This window comes from Heloderma suspectum, chromosome 3, assembly GCF_057233095.1.
Source record: "Heloderma suspectum isolate Gila_16-S chromosome 3, 16-S_ref, whole genome shotgun sequence".
NCBI classification, from domain to species: domain Eukaryota; kingdom Metazoa; phylum Chordata; class Lepidosauria; order Squamata; family Helodermatidae; genus Heloderma; species Heloderma suspectum.
Genome location: NC_139460.1, coordinates 179,230,606 through 179,243,501, shown reverse-complemented (window position 1 = coordinate 179,243,501; position 12,896 = coordinate 179,230,606). Strand labels below are relative to the sequence as shown.

Genomic DNA, 12,896 nt, shown 5'->3' with positions numbered 1-12,896 from the left:
CACCACCTTATTATTTGGAAAGCAGTGAACTATAGGGGTGAAGTTTCATAACCACAACAAAGTGGTCTACGTATTACTTGGTTTGCTGAAGTTCATTAAGGTTTCATAAGAAGGTTGTTGCATCACAAAATGAAGCTGTACTTTATCTGGACTCTGTCTGATGCCCTCCAGTTTAATGAGATTAAAGGGCTAGACCCAGATTTAAGGGTTAGTGTTAGATAAAAGGGATATTCTATGCTCTCTGATTGAATGCTTAGCTACTCAGCTGATTCACAGATAGACCAGAGAGGGTCAGCAGGAAGCTAAGCTCCTCTCATTCTGCAAGTGCTTTGGATTTCTTTCATGGTGCATTTCATTTTGCACTTTCCTGACTGAATGAAAATGATGAGAAAATGTTTGCTGCTGTTGATGTCTCTGGTGTGTTGTAGTATCCATACTGAGGATGTCCTTCAGTCCACACTGGTCCAGGACATGGCCAAGCTTCTGCTGGATAATTATTGCTTTCCTGAAAATCTGGTGGGGATGCAAGAAGCCATTGAACAAGCCATCAAGAGTGGCGAGGTCTTGGACATCTCAGATCCCAAACTTTTGGCAACTGTTCTGACAGCTGGGCTGCAAGGAGCTTTGAATGACCCTCGGATGGTGATCTCTTATGAGCCCTCAGCTCCTGCTTCCCCCAAGCAAGAAACAGAGGCTTCTCCAACATCAGAGCAACTCTTACATCTTATCCAACATACAGTGAAGTCTGAAGTGCTGGATGGCAATGTGGGCTACCTAAGGATTGACTACATCATCGGCCAGGAGGTTGTGCAGCAGATTGGTCCTTTTCTGGTGGAAAAGGTGTGGCAGACCTTGATGGGGACATCAGCTCTGGTACTAGATCTGCGTTATTCCACAGGAGGGCAGGTCTCAGGCATTCCATTCATTATCTCCTACTTGTACAATGACGACAAGGTGCTGCATGTGGACACCATATACAATCGGCCCTCCAACACCACTGTGGAAATCTGGACCTTGCCAAAGGTGCTGGGTGTGAGGTATAGCAAGGACAAGGATGTCATCTTGCTGACAAGCCAACACACCACTGGAGTGGCTGAAGATGTCGCCTACATCCTCAAGCAAATGCACAGGGCCATAACAGTGGGAGAGAGATCAGCAGGAGGCTCCTTGGACATCCAGAAGTTACAAATTGGTGCTTCCCACTTCTACATGACAGTTCCTGTATCACGTTCTGTGAGCCCGTTAAGTGGCAGCGGGCAAAGCTGGGAAGTCAGTGGGGTGATGCCATCCGTAGCCACCTCAGCAGAGCAAGCTTTGGATACAGCCTTGGCCATTCTTTCACTACGCAGAGCTATTCCTAGCAGTATCAGCCACTTAATGGACATCCTGCAGAACCACTACTCTATGGTACAGCGGGTGCCCACACTGCTGCAGCACCTCTCCACTTCTGACTATTCCTCTCTCCTCTCGGTAAAGGACCTGGCTTCCAAGCTCAATACTGAACTGCAGGCCATGTCTGAAGACCCACGTCTCTTCTTACGGGTCACCACCTCAGGTGAGGCTGTAACTACACCAGAAAAGGAGCAGATTGCCATGGCTACTGACTTGCCTAACGATGAGCAACTTATGCAAGCCCTGGTAGCCACTGTCTTCAAAGTGTCTGTGTTACCAGGTAATGTAGGTTACTTGCGCTTTGATGAGTTTGCTGATGCTACAGTGCTGGTCAAGCTAGGGCCCTACATTGTACATCAGGTCTGGGAGCCACTGCAAGCAACGGACAATTTGATAATTGACCTGCGCTACAACCCCGGTGGTCCATCCTCCAGTGCTGTGCCAATCTTGCTGTCTTATTTCCAAGACCCCTCTGCCGGCCCTGTGCATTTCTTCACCACCTATGACAGGCACACAAACCAGACCCAAGTTCACAACAGCAGGGCTGAAATGCTAGGCAAGCCCTATGGGGCACAGCGTGGCATCTACCTACTCACCAGCCACCAGACGGCTACGGCGGCCGAGGAGTTTGCCTACCTTATGCAGTCCCTTGGCCGTGCCACCCTGGTTGGTGAGATTACTGCAGGGAGCTTATCCCACACACACACCTTTTGCATCTTGCAGATAGAGGAGGGTGCAGATTGTGGTCTTGTTATCAATGTGCCAGTCATCACCTTCACTGACAACCATGGGGAGTGTTGGCTTGGCGGTGGGGTGGTGCCTGATGCCATTGTACTAGCTGATGAGGCCCTGGAGAAGGCAGAAGAGGTCTTGGAGTTCCATAAGGCTATGGGAGCACTTGTTGAGGGACTTGGACAATTGCTTGAGGCTCACTATGCCATACCAGAAATGGCCAGACGGGCCAGTGTCATGATAAATTCCAAGTTGGCCCATGGTGGGTATTGCACAGCAGTGGACTTTGAGACTCTTGCCTCTCAGCTGACCAGTGACCTTCAGGAAGCCTCTGGGGATCACCAGTTGCACATTTTCCACAGCCATGTGGAGCCTTCCCCAGAGGAGCAACTTCCCAACAAGATTCCCACCCCTGAGGAGCTGAGCTATATCATTGAGGCTCTCTTCAAGGTGGATGTGTTGCCAGGCAATGTGGGATACCTGCGCTTCGACATGATGGCTGAGGCAGAGACAGTGAAGGCCATTGGACCACAACTACTGCACATGGTTTGGGACAAGCTAGTGGAAACTGATGCTCTGATTGTTGACATGCGCTACAACACCGGCAGTTACTCCACTGCTGTGCCCATCTTCTGCTCCTATTTCTTTGATGCTGAGCCCCATCAGCACCTCTACACAGTCTTTGACCGCAGCACCTCTCACAGTACTGAGCTGTGGACTTTACCCCAAGTGGTCGGCAAACGTTATGGCTCAACTAAGGATGTTTATATCCTAATTAGCCATGTGAGTGGCTCAGCTGCTGAAGCCTTTACTCGCTCTTTGAAGGACCTGCATCGTGCCACAGTAATTGGGGAGCCTACTGTGGGTGGTTCACTTTCTGCGGGGATTTACCATGTGGGCAGTAGCCCTCTGTATGCCTCCATCCCCAGCCAGGTGGTGCTCAGTCCAGTCACTGGCAAAGTGTGGAGCTTGTCTGGGATAGAGCCACATGTCACCACCCAGGCTACGGAAGCCATGGCTTCAGCCCAGAACATCATTGCCTTGCGCACAAAGCTGCCCAGTGTGCTGCAGACCACGGGCAAATTGGTGGCTGAGAACTATGCCTTTGCTGATATTGGGGCTACAGTGGCAGCCAAGTTTGCTGACCATACAAACAAAGATAAATACAGAAAGATCAACTGTGAAATGGAACTTGCTGAGAAAATGGTAGCAGACTTGAAAGCTCTTTCTGGAGATAAGCACCTGAAAATAACCTACATTCCCGAGCATTCAAGGGACCACATCCCAGGGATTGTGCCCATGCAGGTAGGTTCCTATCAGCCTGACCCATCAGCAACTGCCAGGAAGTCTGTGTGAAATGGGGACAGAGGGCTCATGTTGGTTCCTGATCACCTGCTCAGAGGCTCATTTCAGAGAACCAGGCCCAGCATGGATAGGGTGGCCACTTATGAATTGCTAAAAAAGAGGAAATGCCAGTCTTGTTCCTTGGCACTGATGGGATGGCTGGAGGTGGGGGATGCTTTTACAGCCTGGGAGGAAGAGGTGGGGACACATCAGCAAGCATGCAGCCACATGCTTTACAGCATTGGTGAGAGGAGCTGGGGCTTTAAAAGGCACCTCTGCCCTCTAGCTTGGCCTCTTTCCTTTTGGCTCCCAAGCCACCTTCAGTGCAAATTATTGAAAAGCAGGACAGAAAGGTTTGGATGGATGGATGGATGGATGGATGATCAGTTTCTTTCTTTCTCTGTCTCTGTAGCATAACTTTTAAACATAGCTCTGTGCATGCAGACTGTACATACATCAGCTCTTGCATTAATCATGCCAGGCATTGCTGTAGGGTACAGATCATATGTACAGAGCCAATGTGCAGACTGTATGCTTATAGGTTCTGTTCAAAATTTACAATGAACATGTGGGGATGTTGGGGCCAATGTCTGTAATCTTGAACCAATCACCTGATGTTATCATTCAGCACAAATATGAACAGCTTCGCTCTTGAAGATTAAAGCTGCAATTCTATGAAGGCTATGCTGGATGAGAAATATTGAATTTGTAGTCCAACACATCTTGTAGTCCAACATATTTGTAGTCCACATCTGGAGGGCACCAGGTTGGGGAAGGTTGGTGTAAAGGTTGAGTATAGGGAGGGGCCATAGCTCAGTGGCAAAGCATCTGTGTTGCATGCAGAAGTTCCCAGGTTTGAACCCTGGCATCTGCAGGTACGGCTGGAAATCTCCTGCCTGAAACCCTGGAGAGTCGCTGCCAGTCAGTGTTGGCAGTACTGAGCTAGATGGGCCCATGGTCTGACTCAGTAGAAGGCAGCTTCCTATGTTCCTAACCTCCAGATGTTTTGGGCTACAACTCCCAGCATTCCTGACCATTGGCCATATTAGCTGGGGGTAATGGAGTTGAAGTCCAAAACATCTGGAGGGTATCAGGTTGTGGAAGGCTGGTGTAAAGGACTGCAGCCTTAACATATTTGATAGATGGTCATGATTCAATTTAAAGAGATTGTAACTTCAAGCTTTAACACATTTGTATTAAATTCAATTTCCTTTTCAACCAGGCAGTTTTTTTTAAAGAGATGCTTACTGTAAATGAAGTGTTTTAAAAATAAAAAAATAAAAATCCACTTTTTAATTTAAAGGAAAAACCTCACAGATTTATCCAGCCACTCCATAGGGGAGATTGCTGGTGACCATTTCTGATGAATGCAGAATAGAATGGGCACCAGGTAAAAGTTTATCCTGCTTAATTTCCAGTTATTATTTACATTTATATCCCTCTATTTCCTCCTCATAACAACCCTATGAGGTAGGCTAAGAAATGGTGATGGGCTTGAGGTCACCTAGGAGCTTCATAGCAGGGTGAGGATTTGAACCTGGGTCTCCTGCATCATAGTCCAGACTCTAACCACGCTGGCTTTATTTCAGTGAGACCAGTAATTATAGCACACTCTAAATTGTGCTCTCTAAGGGGTTACTCCCCTTCATGGATCACTGCCTTGTTGTGGTGAAGGGGCTTGCGTAAGTAACTCAGTGAAGCCATAAGCTATGCTGTGCAGGGCCACCCAAGACGGACAGGTCATGGTGGAGAGTTCTGACAAAATGTGGTCCACTGGAGAAGGAAACGGCAACCCACGCCAGTATTCTTGCCAAGAAAACCCTATGGAACGTATCACAAGGCTAAAAGATATGACGCCGGAAGATGAGCCCCTCAGGTCGGAAGGTGTCCAATATACTACTGGGGAAGAGCAGAGGGTATTTCCAAGTAGCGCCAGAAAGAGGGAAGCGGCTGGGCCAAAGCCGAAAGGACACTCAGCTGTGGATGTGTCTCGTGGTGAAAAGAAAGTCCGATGCTATAAAGAACAATATTGTTTAGGAACCTGGAATGTAAGATCAATGAATCAAGGTAAGCTGGAGGTGGTCAAACATGAGATGGCAATGCGAAGAGAAAACTCACTGGAAAAGACCCTGATGCTGGGAAAGATTGAAGGCAAAAGGAGAAGGGGACGGCAGAGGATGAGCTATCTAGCTATGGCTAGATAGCATCACCGATGCAATGAATATGGACTTGAGCACACTCCGGGAGAGAGCGGAGGACAGGAAGGCCTGGCGTGCTATGATCCATGGGGTCACGAAGAGTCGGACACGACTGAACGACTGAACAACAAGGGGTTACTCTCACTTATGCCATATTGCCCTTAAAAGTTAATTACTACTGTGTTTTTCATTGCAGATCCCTTCCTCAGAAAAGTTTGAAGACCTCATTAAGTTTTCTTTCCACACCAATGTGTTTGAGAACAACACTGGCTACTTGAGATTTGATAGGTTTGGAGACTGCGAGCTTTTGTCCCAAGTCTCTGAGCTGCTAATTGAACATGTCTGGAAGAAGATTGTTCACACCGATGCATTAATCATAGATATGAGGTAAATACTGGACCAAAAACACAGCTCACAGAAATTGGTGAGGGGCTGGATGAAAGCAGTGAGGAACTAATCTCATTTGGCTGGATCCAAGATCTCCTTTCCATGGATGGAAGACCTCTGCTCAGGGAAGGTGACTCCACCCAGGTTTAGGGAGCCCCTCACACACTCCACAGCTCACCCCATTCAACCGGGTCCTGAGGCCTTCTGAGAAGTATTTTCAGAGTGCAGGGGGGGGGTGCTGTGTGGAGGAGGAAAGTGTGGGGAAGCCTGCTCCTGCCAGCCCAGTTTTACATGCCTACATCTGGATCCACCCCTCTATTTAAAATACAATTTATGTAATAAGTGTTTTTTTCTCAAAGCCTCAAATTTAGTTTCATTAATTTAGTTACATTAAACCACTCACATGAACACAGATATTAAAACTGGAGAGACCCTATGTAGCTATGGCTGTGAGACATATATAGAACTGAGGCGGCTGTGACACCTCTTTTTAAGTACACGACAGGAAAAGTAACAACGTTGCCATTTGCTTAAGTGTGGCTTACCATTTTGCGCTTATGTACAGATTGTTTTTCACCAGCTATAGAATGAGAGAAACTTCCATAATTCCTATGTTATCAATATCCTTTTAATTCAATTAAAAAAATGTGTCCCCAGTTTCTCACTTCAGCTATGTACCGGGCTTTGTGACTCCATACAGTTTCTTCCAGATTCATTCATTGGACCTTCTCACTACTGTTGTTTCCATTTGGCTATAGGATTACAGCTGAGCAAATGACATGGCTGTCAGGACTGTGGAATTCTGCTTCAGGGTAGCACAATGTCTCTGCCATTCCACAGGTGGGTGGGTGGGTGGGTATGCAAAGCAGCTACTGCTTGTGATAAGTGGATCTACATTTTCAGTGTAAAGAGAGACAGACCGACATTCTATATAAAGCAAGGTGGAAGCGGTTTGAACACATACTCACTACATTCTGAAGCCGTTGTTTTGAGGACAGAACATATGCCTTTTCAAGGAATATGAGGGGGGGAGGAATTGGGATTGTGCCCGCTGACCCTATTCCCAGCCTCCATGTGTTCACCTGAAGGTCTGACTACCCTACATGTGTACACATCTCATAAGGTTCTAACCAGGCAATCGCACCCTGTAAAACAGGGATCCCCATTCACACATACAGTTGCATACGGATAGGCTCTACTCAGACCAGCCCCCCCAATCCAGTGCCCTCCAGATGTTTTGGACTCCAACTCCCAGGATTCCTATTGGCCACGCTGCCTGGGGTTGATGGGAGAGAAAATTCAAACCACTGGGAGGGCACCAAGCTAGGGAAGGCTGACTCAGACTTCCATGAGGAACACATGGAGGCTGTGGGCATGGTCCAGATTCTCTCTCTCTCTCTCCTCCTCTCCCTCTCCCACCCCTACCCCACCCCTTCCCTGAATAAATGGGCTAATGTGGGTTGTTCAACTGACTCTCACCAGACTTTTGATGTCTAGCTTCCCCTTCAGTTTGAACTTCACATGATCTGGGTTTTTCTCCTCATATCTAAACAGATACAATATAGGGGGCCCTACATCCTCTGTAGCAGCTCTGTGCTCCTGCTTCTTTGATGAAGGACACCCAGTTCTTCTGGACAAAGTGTACAACAGACCAAATGATACCACCAGTGACATTTGGACCCAATCACCGCTTACAGGTAATAGCATTAGATTGTGAATTTGTGGCTGTGAATATATTTCCCTGTATCTACATCAGAAGGTTGCAGCTAGCATATTGGTCCATCTAATGCAAAACCGTTAAAAGCATAGGCAACTGGAAGGCAGATTTGCATAAGAAATGGACAAAAGCAATGAAAACATGGGAAAGTTCTGTTTTCAGTGGGCATTTCTACACAAGGCTTTTACTGCATGCTCGTGATTGGTCACTCATGGGAGTTTGCGGGGCCTTTACATGGGATCGTCAACCTCCAGGGTGTGTCTCACTCTTTCTGACCTTTATCCCAGTTTTTAAAAGATTGGGATAAATCTGCTTTAATGGCGGTAATTGCGCAGTTCCAGAACTAACACCAAGAAAAGATGTCCTCTTCCTCATAGGGGATTGGAATGCTAAAGTAGGAAGTCAAGAAATCACCGGGATAGCAGGCAAGCTTGGCCTTGGTGTACAAAATGAAGCAGGACAAAGACTAATAGAGTTTTGCCAAGAGAACACGCTGATCATAGCAAACACTCTTTTCCAACAGCACAAGAGGCGACTCTACACATGGACATCACCAGATGGTTAATATTGAAATCAGATTGATTATGTACTTTGCAGCCAAAGATGGAGAAGCTCTATACAGTTAGTAAAAACAAGACCTGGAGCTGACTGTAGCTCAGATCATGAGCTTCTTGTTGCAAAATTTCGGCTTAAATTGAAGAACCTAGGGAAAACCACTAAACCATTCAGGTATGACCTAAATCATATCCCTTATGAATATACAGTGGAGGTGAGGAACAGATTTAGGGGATTAGACCTGATAGACAGAGTGCCTGAGGAACTCTGGAAGGAGGTCCGTAACATTGTTCAGGAGGCAGCAACTCAATCCAACCCAAAGAAAAAGAAATGCAAGAAAGCCAAGTGGCTGTCTGATGAGGCTTTACAAGTAGCTGAGGAAAGAAGGGAAGCGAAAAGCAAGGAAGAAAGGGCAAGATATACCCAACTGAATGCAGAGTTCCAGAGAACAGCAAGGAGAGACAAGAAGGCCTTCTTAAATGAACAATGCAAAGAAATCGAAGAAAACAATAGAATGGGAAAGACTAGAGATCTCTTCAAGAAAATCGGAGATCTCAAGGGAACGTTTTGTGCAAAGACGGGCATGAAAAAGGACAAAGAAGGCAGGGACCTAACAGAAGCAGATGAGATTAAGAAGAGGTGGAAAGAATACACTGAAGAACTCTACAGGAAAGATCTTAACATCCCTGATAGCCATGATAGTGCAGTCACTGAACTTGAGCCAGACATCCTCGAGAGTGAAGTCAAGTGGGCCTCAGGAAGCATTACTAACAACAAAGCTAGCGGAGATGATGGTATTCCAGCTGAGCTATTTAAGATCCTAAAAGATGATGCTGTTAAAGTGCTGCACTCAATATGCCAACACATTTGGAACAATCAACAATGGCCACAAGACTGGAAAAGGCCAGTTTACATTCCAATTCCAAAGAAGGGCAATGCCAAAGAGTGTTCAAACTACCGTACAATTGTGCTCATTTCACATGCCAGCAAGGTGATGCTCCAAATCCTACAAGCAAGGCTTCAGCAGTATGTGAACCGAGAACTACCGGAAGTACAAGCTGGGTTTCGAGGAGGCAGAGGAACTACAGATCAAATCCCCAACATTCGCTGGATCACGGAGAAAGCAAGAGAATTCCAGAAAAACGTCTATTTCTGCTTCATTGACTATGCTAAAGCCTTTGATTGTGTGGATCACAACAAACTGTGCCAAATTCTTAAAGAGATGGGAGTACCAGACCACCTTACCTGTCTCCTGACAAACCTGTACGAGGGCCAAGAAGCAACAGTAAGAACCGGACATGGAACAACCCATTGGTTCAAAATTGGGAAAGGAGTACGACAAGGCTGTATATTGTCGCCCTGCTTATTTAATTTATATGCAGAGTACATCATAAGAAACTCTGGGTTGGATGAATCACAGGTCAGAATTAAGATTGCCGGGAGAATTATCAACAACCTCAGATACGCAGACGATACCACCCTAATGGCAGAAAACGAAGAGGATCTAAAGAGCCTCTTGTTGAGAGTGAAAGTGGAGAGTGCAAAAGCTGGTTTGAAACTCAACATTAAAAAAACTAAGATCATGGCATCTGGCCCCATCACTTCTGGGCATATAGAAGGGGAAGATGGAAGCAGTGACAGATTTTATTTTCTTGGGCTCCAAGATCACCGCAGACGGTGACTGTAGCCATGAAATTAAAAGATGCTTGCTCCTTGGGAGGAAAGCTATAGCAAACCTAGACAGCATAGTAAGAAGCCGAGACATCACCTTGCCGACAAAGGTCCGTCTAATCAAAGCTATGGTTTTCCCAGTAGCAACATATGGCTGTGAGAGCTAGACTATAAGGAAGGCTGAACACCGAAGAATCGATGCTTTCGAACTGTGGTGCTAGAGAAGACGCTTACAAGTCCCCTGGACTGCAAGGAGGTCCAATCAGTCCATCCTAAAGGAAATCAACCCTGACTGCTCATTGGAAGGACAGATACTGAAGCTGAAGCTCAAATATTTTGGCCACCTAATGAGAAAAGTCACTGGAAAAGACCCTGATGCTGGGAAAGATTGAAGGCAAAAGGTGAAGGGGACGGCAGAGGATGAGATGGCTAGATAGCATCACCGATGCAATGAATACGGACTTGAGCACACTCCGGGAGAGAGTGCAGGACAGGAAGGCCTGGCGTGCTATGGTCCATGGGGTCACGAAGAGTCGGACACGACTGACCGACTGAACAACAACAAGCTATACCACAGCACCATCTATTGGCTGTATAATGAAAAATGTAGTACTTGCAGATAAAGGAAGTCCCTGGAAAAAAAATCTCATGTCAGCCCATGTAAGGAGCAAAACTTAATCCCTCAAAGAATCCGGAAGCAGAAGCCCCAGTAAGCTGCGGGATAAAAAGCCTGGTGTGGAGAAGCCCAGTATGTCTGAAATTTCATTTTTGGTAATACTTGAAAAGATCAAGAGGCACCTAGAACTGCACTTATTAAGGCTGCAATCCATGCACACTTACCTGGGAGTAAGCCCCATTTCACTCCATGGGACAAGCCTCTAAGAAGACATGTATAAGATTGCACTGTAAATGTTCAGATAAATTAACTCCAGTGCTCTTGAGAATAAGTCTCTTTTACTACTTAAACATCTCTCAGCTGCAGGTTTGGTGGACTATATGCCTTGTAATTCAGCTGGCAGGGGTCACCTCAGCCATTGTGCGTGGCCTTTATAAAGGTATACTTTTCAGCTTTCCATTTTCTGTCGGCAGCATAGAAGGGGTATGTGCTTGCCATACAGGATTGTTATAAGGAGGAACAAGAAGACATCTTGAGAAGATGAGCTATCAAATTACAGTATTTGAGTTCTGTTTGAGTTCCCTTGTGAAAAGGGGAAAACCTGCAATAAGAGGAGCTAGACCACAGCACCATCTAGCGGCTGTATAATGAAACTTATTGAAGACTCAGATAAGGGGGGAAAGGAGAGGAAGGGTGGGGGGAGGAAGCACGTGTAAAGGGCATTCGGCATGATCCTTCATTTAAAACAGAAAGCCCCATTTTAAATGCAAGATTTTAGGCTGGTGTAGAGATGCTCATAATATGACTAGGTCTGAATTCAACCCATCGTATGTAAATTAAGTGGTAAGCTGGGATTGTTGTTGAGTGCCTGAGGTCTGGTCATCCCTTTTCTCATAGACCCATCTTGTAGCTCCAGGCTGAAAGCAAATATACTGAGTTGCTGCATCTTATCTTGTCTCTTGAAGGTCTAAGATACGGCTCCAATAAGGGTTTAATCATTCTCACCAGCTCTGTGACTGCTGGCGCTGCTGAGGAATTTGTGTACATCATGAAGAGACTGAACAGAGCCGTCATCATTGGACAACGCACCAGCGGGGGTTGCCACCCACCTCAGACATACCGTGTGGATGGCACCAACCTCTATATCACCATCCCAACTTCTAGGTCCACCATTTCTGTTGATGACACTTGGGAGGGTGTAGGAGTGAGTCCTCACATGGCAGTTCCCACTGAGGTGGCACTCATCAAAGCAAAAGAAATGCTCAGGGCACACCTCCATGGTTCCAGCTAGAGTGGAGGGACAGAAGAAAAGCTCCTTGGAGGCAAAAGGCAATAAAGAGGAATTAGGGAAGAGAGGTGCCCAACTACCCATTTGTTCTCACTGGGAGGTGAGTTTTGATCCTGTAAATCTATTTCAGACCTCTGGAACTTCAGTAATTCCTCAGTTCCCATTTTTATGTGAAACCTCCAAAGCTAGAAAACAAGGGAGAAAAAGAGATATCAGGATCTACTCCCCAAATTCAGGTTCCTTTTTAAAGTCACAAAAGCTCAAACCCCCAAAATACACACAGTTAGGGTATATGGTTTGGGACAGGTGAAGATATGTTCAGGCAAACAGTTACTCTGAAGACTTAGGTTTGCTTATATAGTTTTCCAGTTACATGGAAAGATATTCTTACACTTTATGGGTTATATCCACACCAAATGTAGTGCTGTCTCACTAGTGTGTGTCCTTTATTCTTCTTCACCTATTCGTGGGTGAGTTCATGTGATCCTTCACGTGTGAAACTCAGGCAGTGAAAAATATCAGTTCCTGAATAACCCCTGTGGAAGTACATAAAATGTTTGCCTTTGCAGCCCAATACATCCTGTACAAAGTAGATGGAAATGTAGTCTAATGCTGCCTGTGTATGTGCATGCGTGTGTGTCTGTGCGTGAGCACACATACATGTGCACACCCACCCTGTGGGAGTAGATGCTCATGGGAACATGCAGACTTCTAAATTGGTTGTGAATAGTACTGTTCTATCCTGTACTATGGAACAAAAGACACGCACAGAGAAGTTACTAAGTTTAGCACCGGAATAAAACACCTGTATTTTCAGTGTTATATCGAGTGCTATGCTGAAAATTTTGCCCACATTTTTTTGTACCATTCTCATTCAATTTGATAGAAAAGAAATTGCTTTTGGAAATAAATTCAATGGTGAAGAAAATTTCAGAGAAATTCTCATAGGTTGGTTTTGGGATTCTTGTGCTTACCTTACTTAGGAGGTGGGCGAGG

The 12,896-nt window shown here is 45.9% G+C and overlaps 1 protein-coding gene across 1 annotated transcript; it reads left to right on the top strand.

The window, feature by feature from the left end:
- Positions 1–381: 381 nt before the first annotated feature.
- RBP3 (retinol binding protein 3) lies at positions 382–11,905 on the top strand. Its single transcript, XM_084845087.1, has 4 exons — positions 382–3,429; positions 5,863–6,053; positions 7,608–7,750; positions 11,578–11,905. Exons 1-4 carry the CDS (start codon positions 382–384, stop codon positions 11,901–11,903), a joined length of 3,708 nt encoding a protein of 1,235 aa, XP_084701213.1. The 3' UTR covers positions 11,904–11,905.
- The last annotated feature ends 991 nt before the right edge of the window (positions 11,906–12,896 follow it).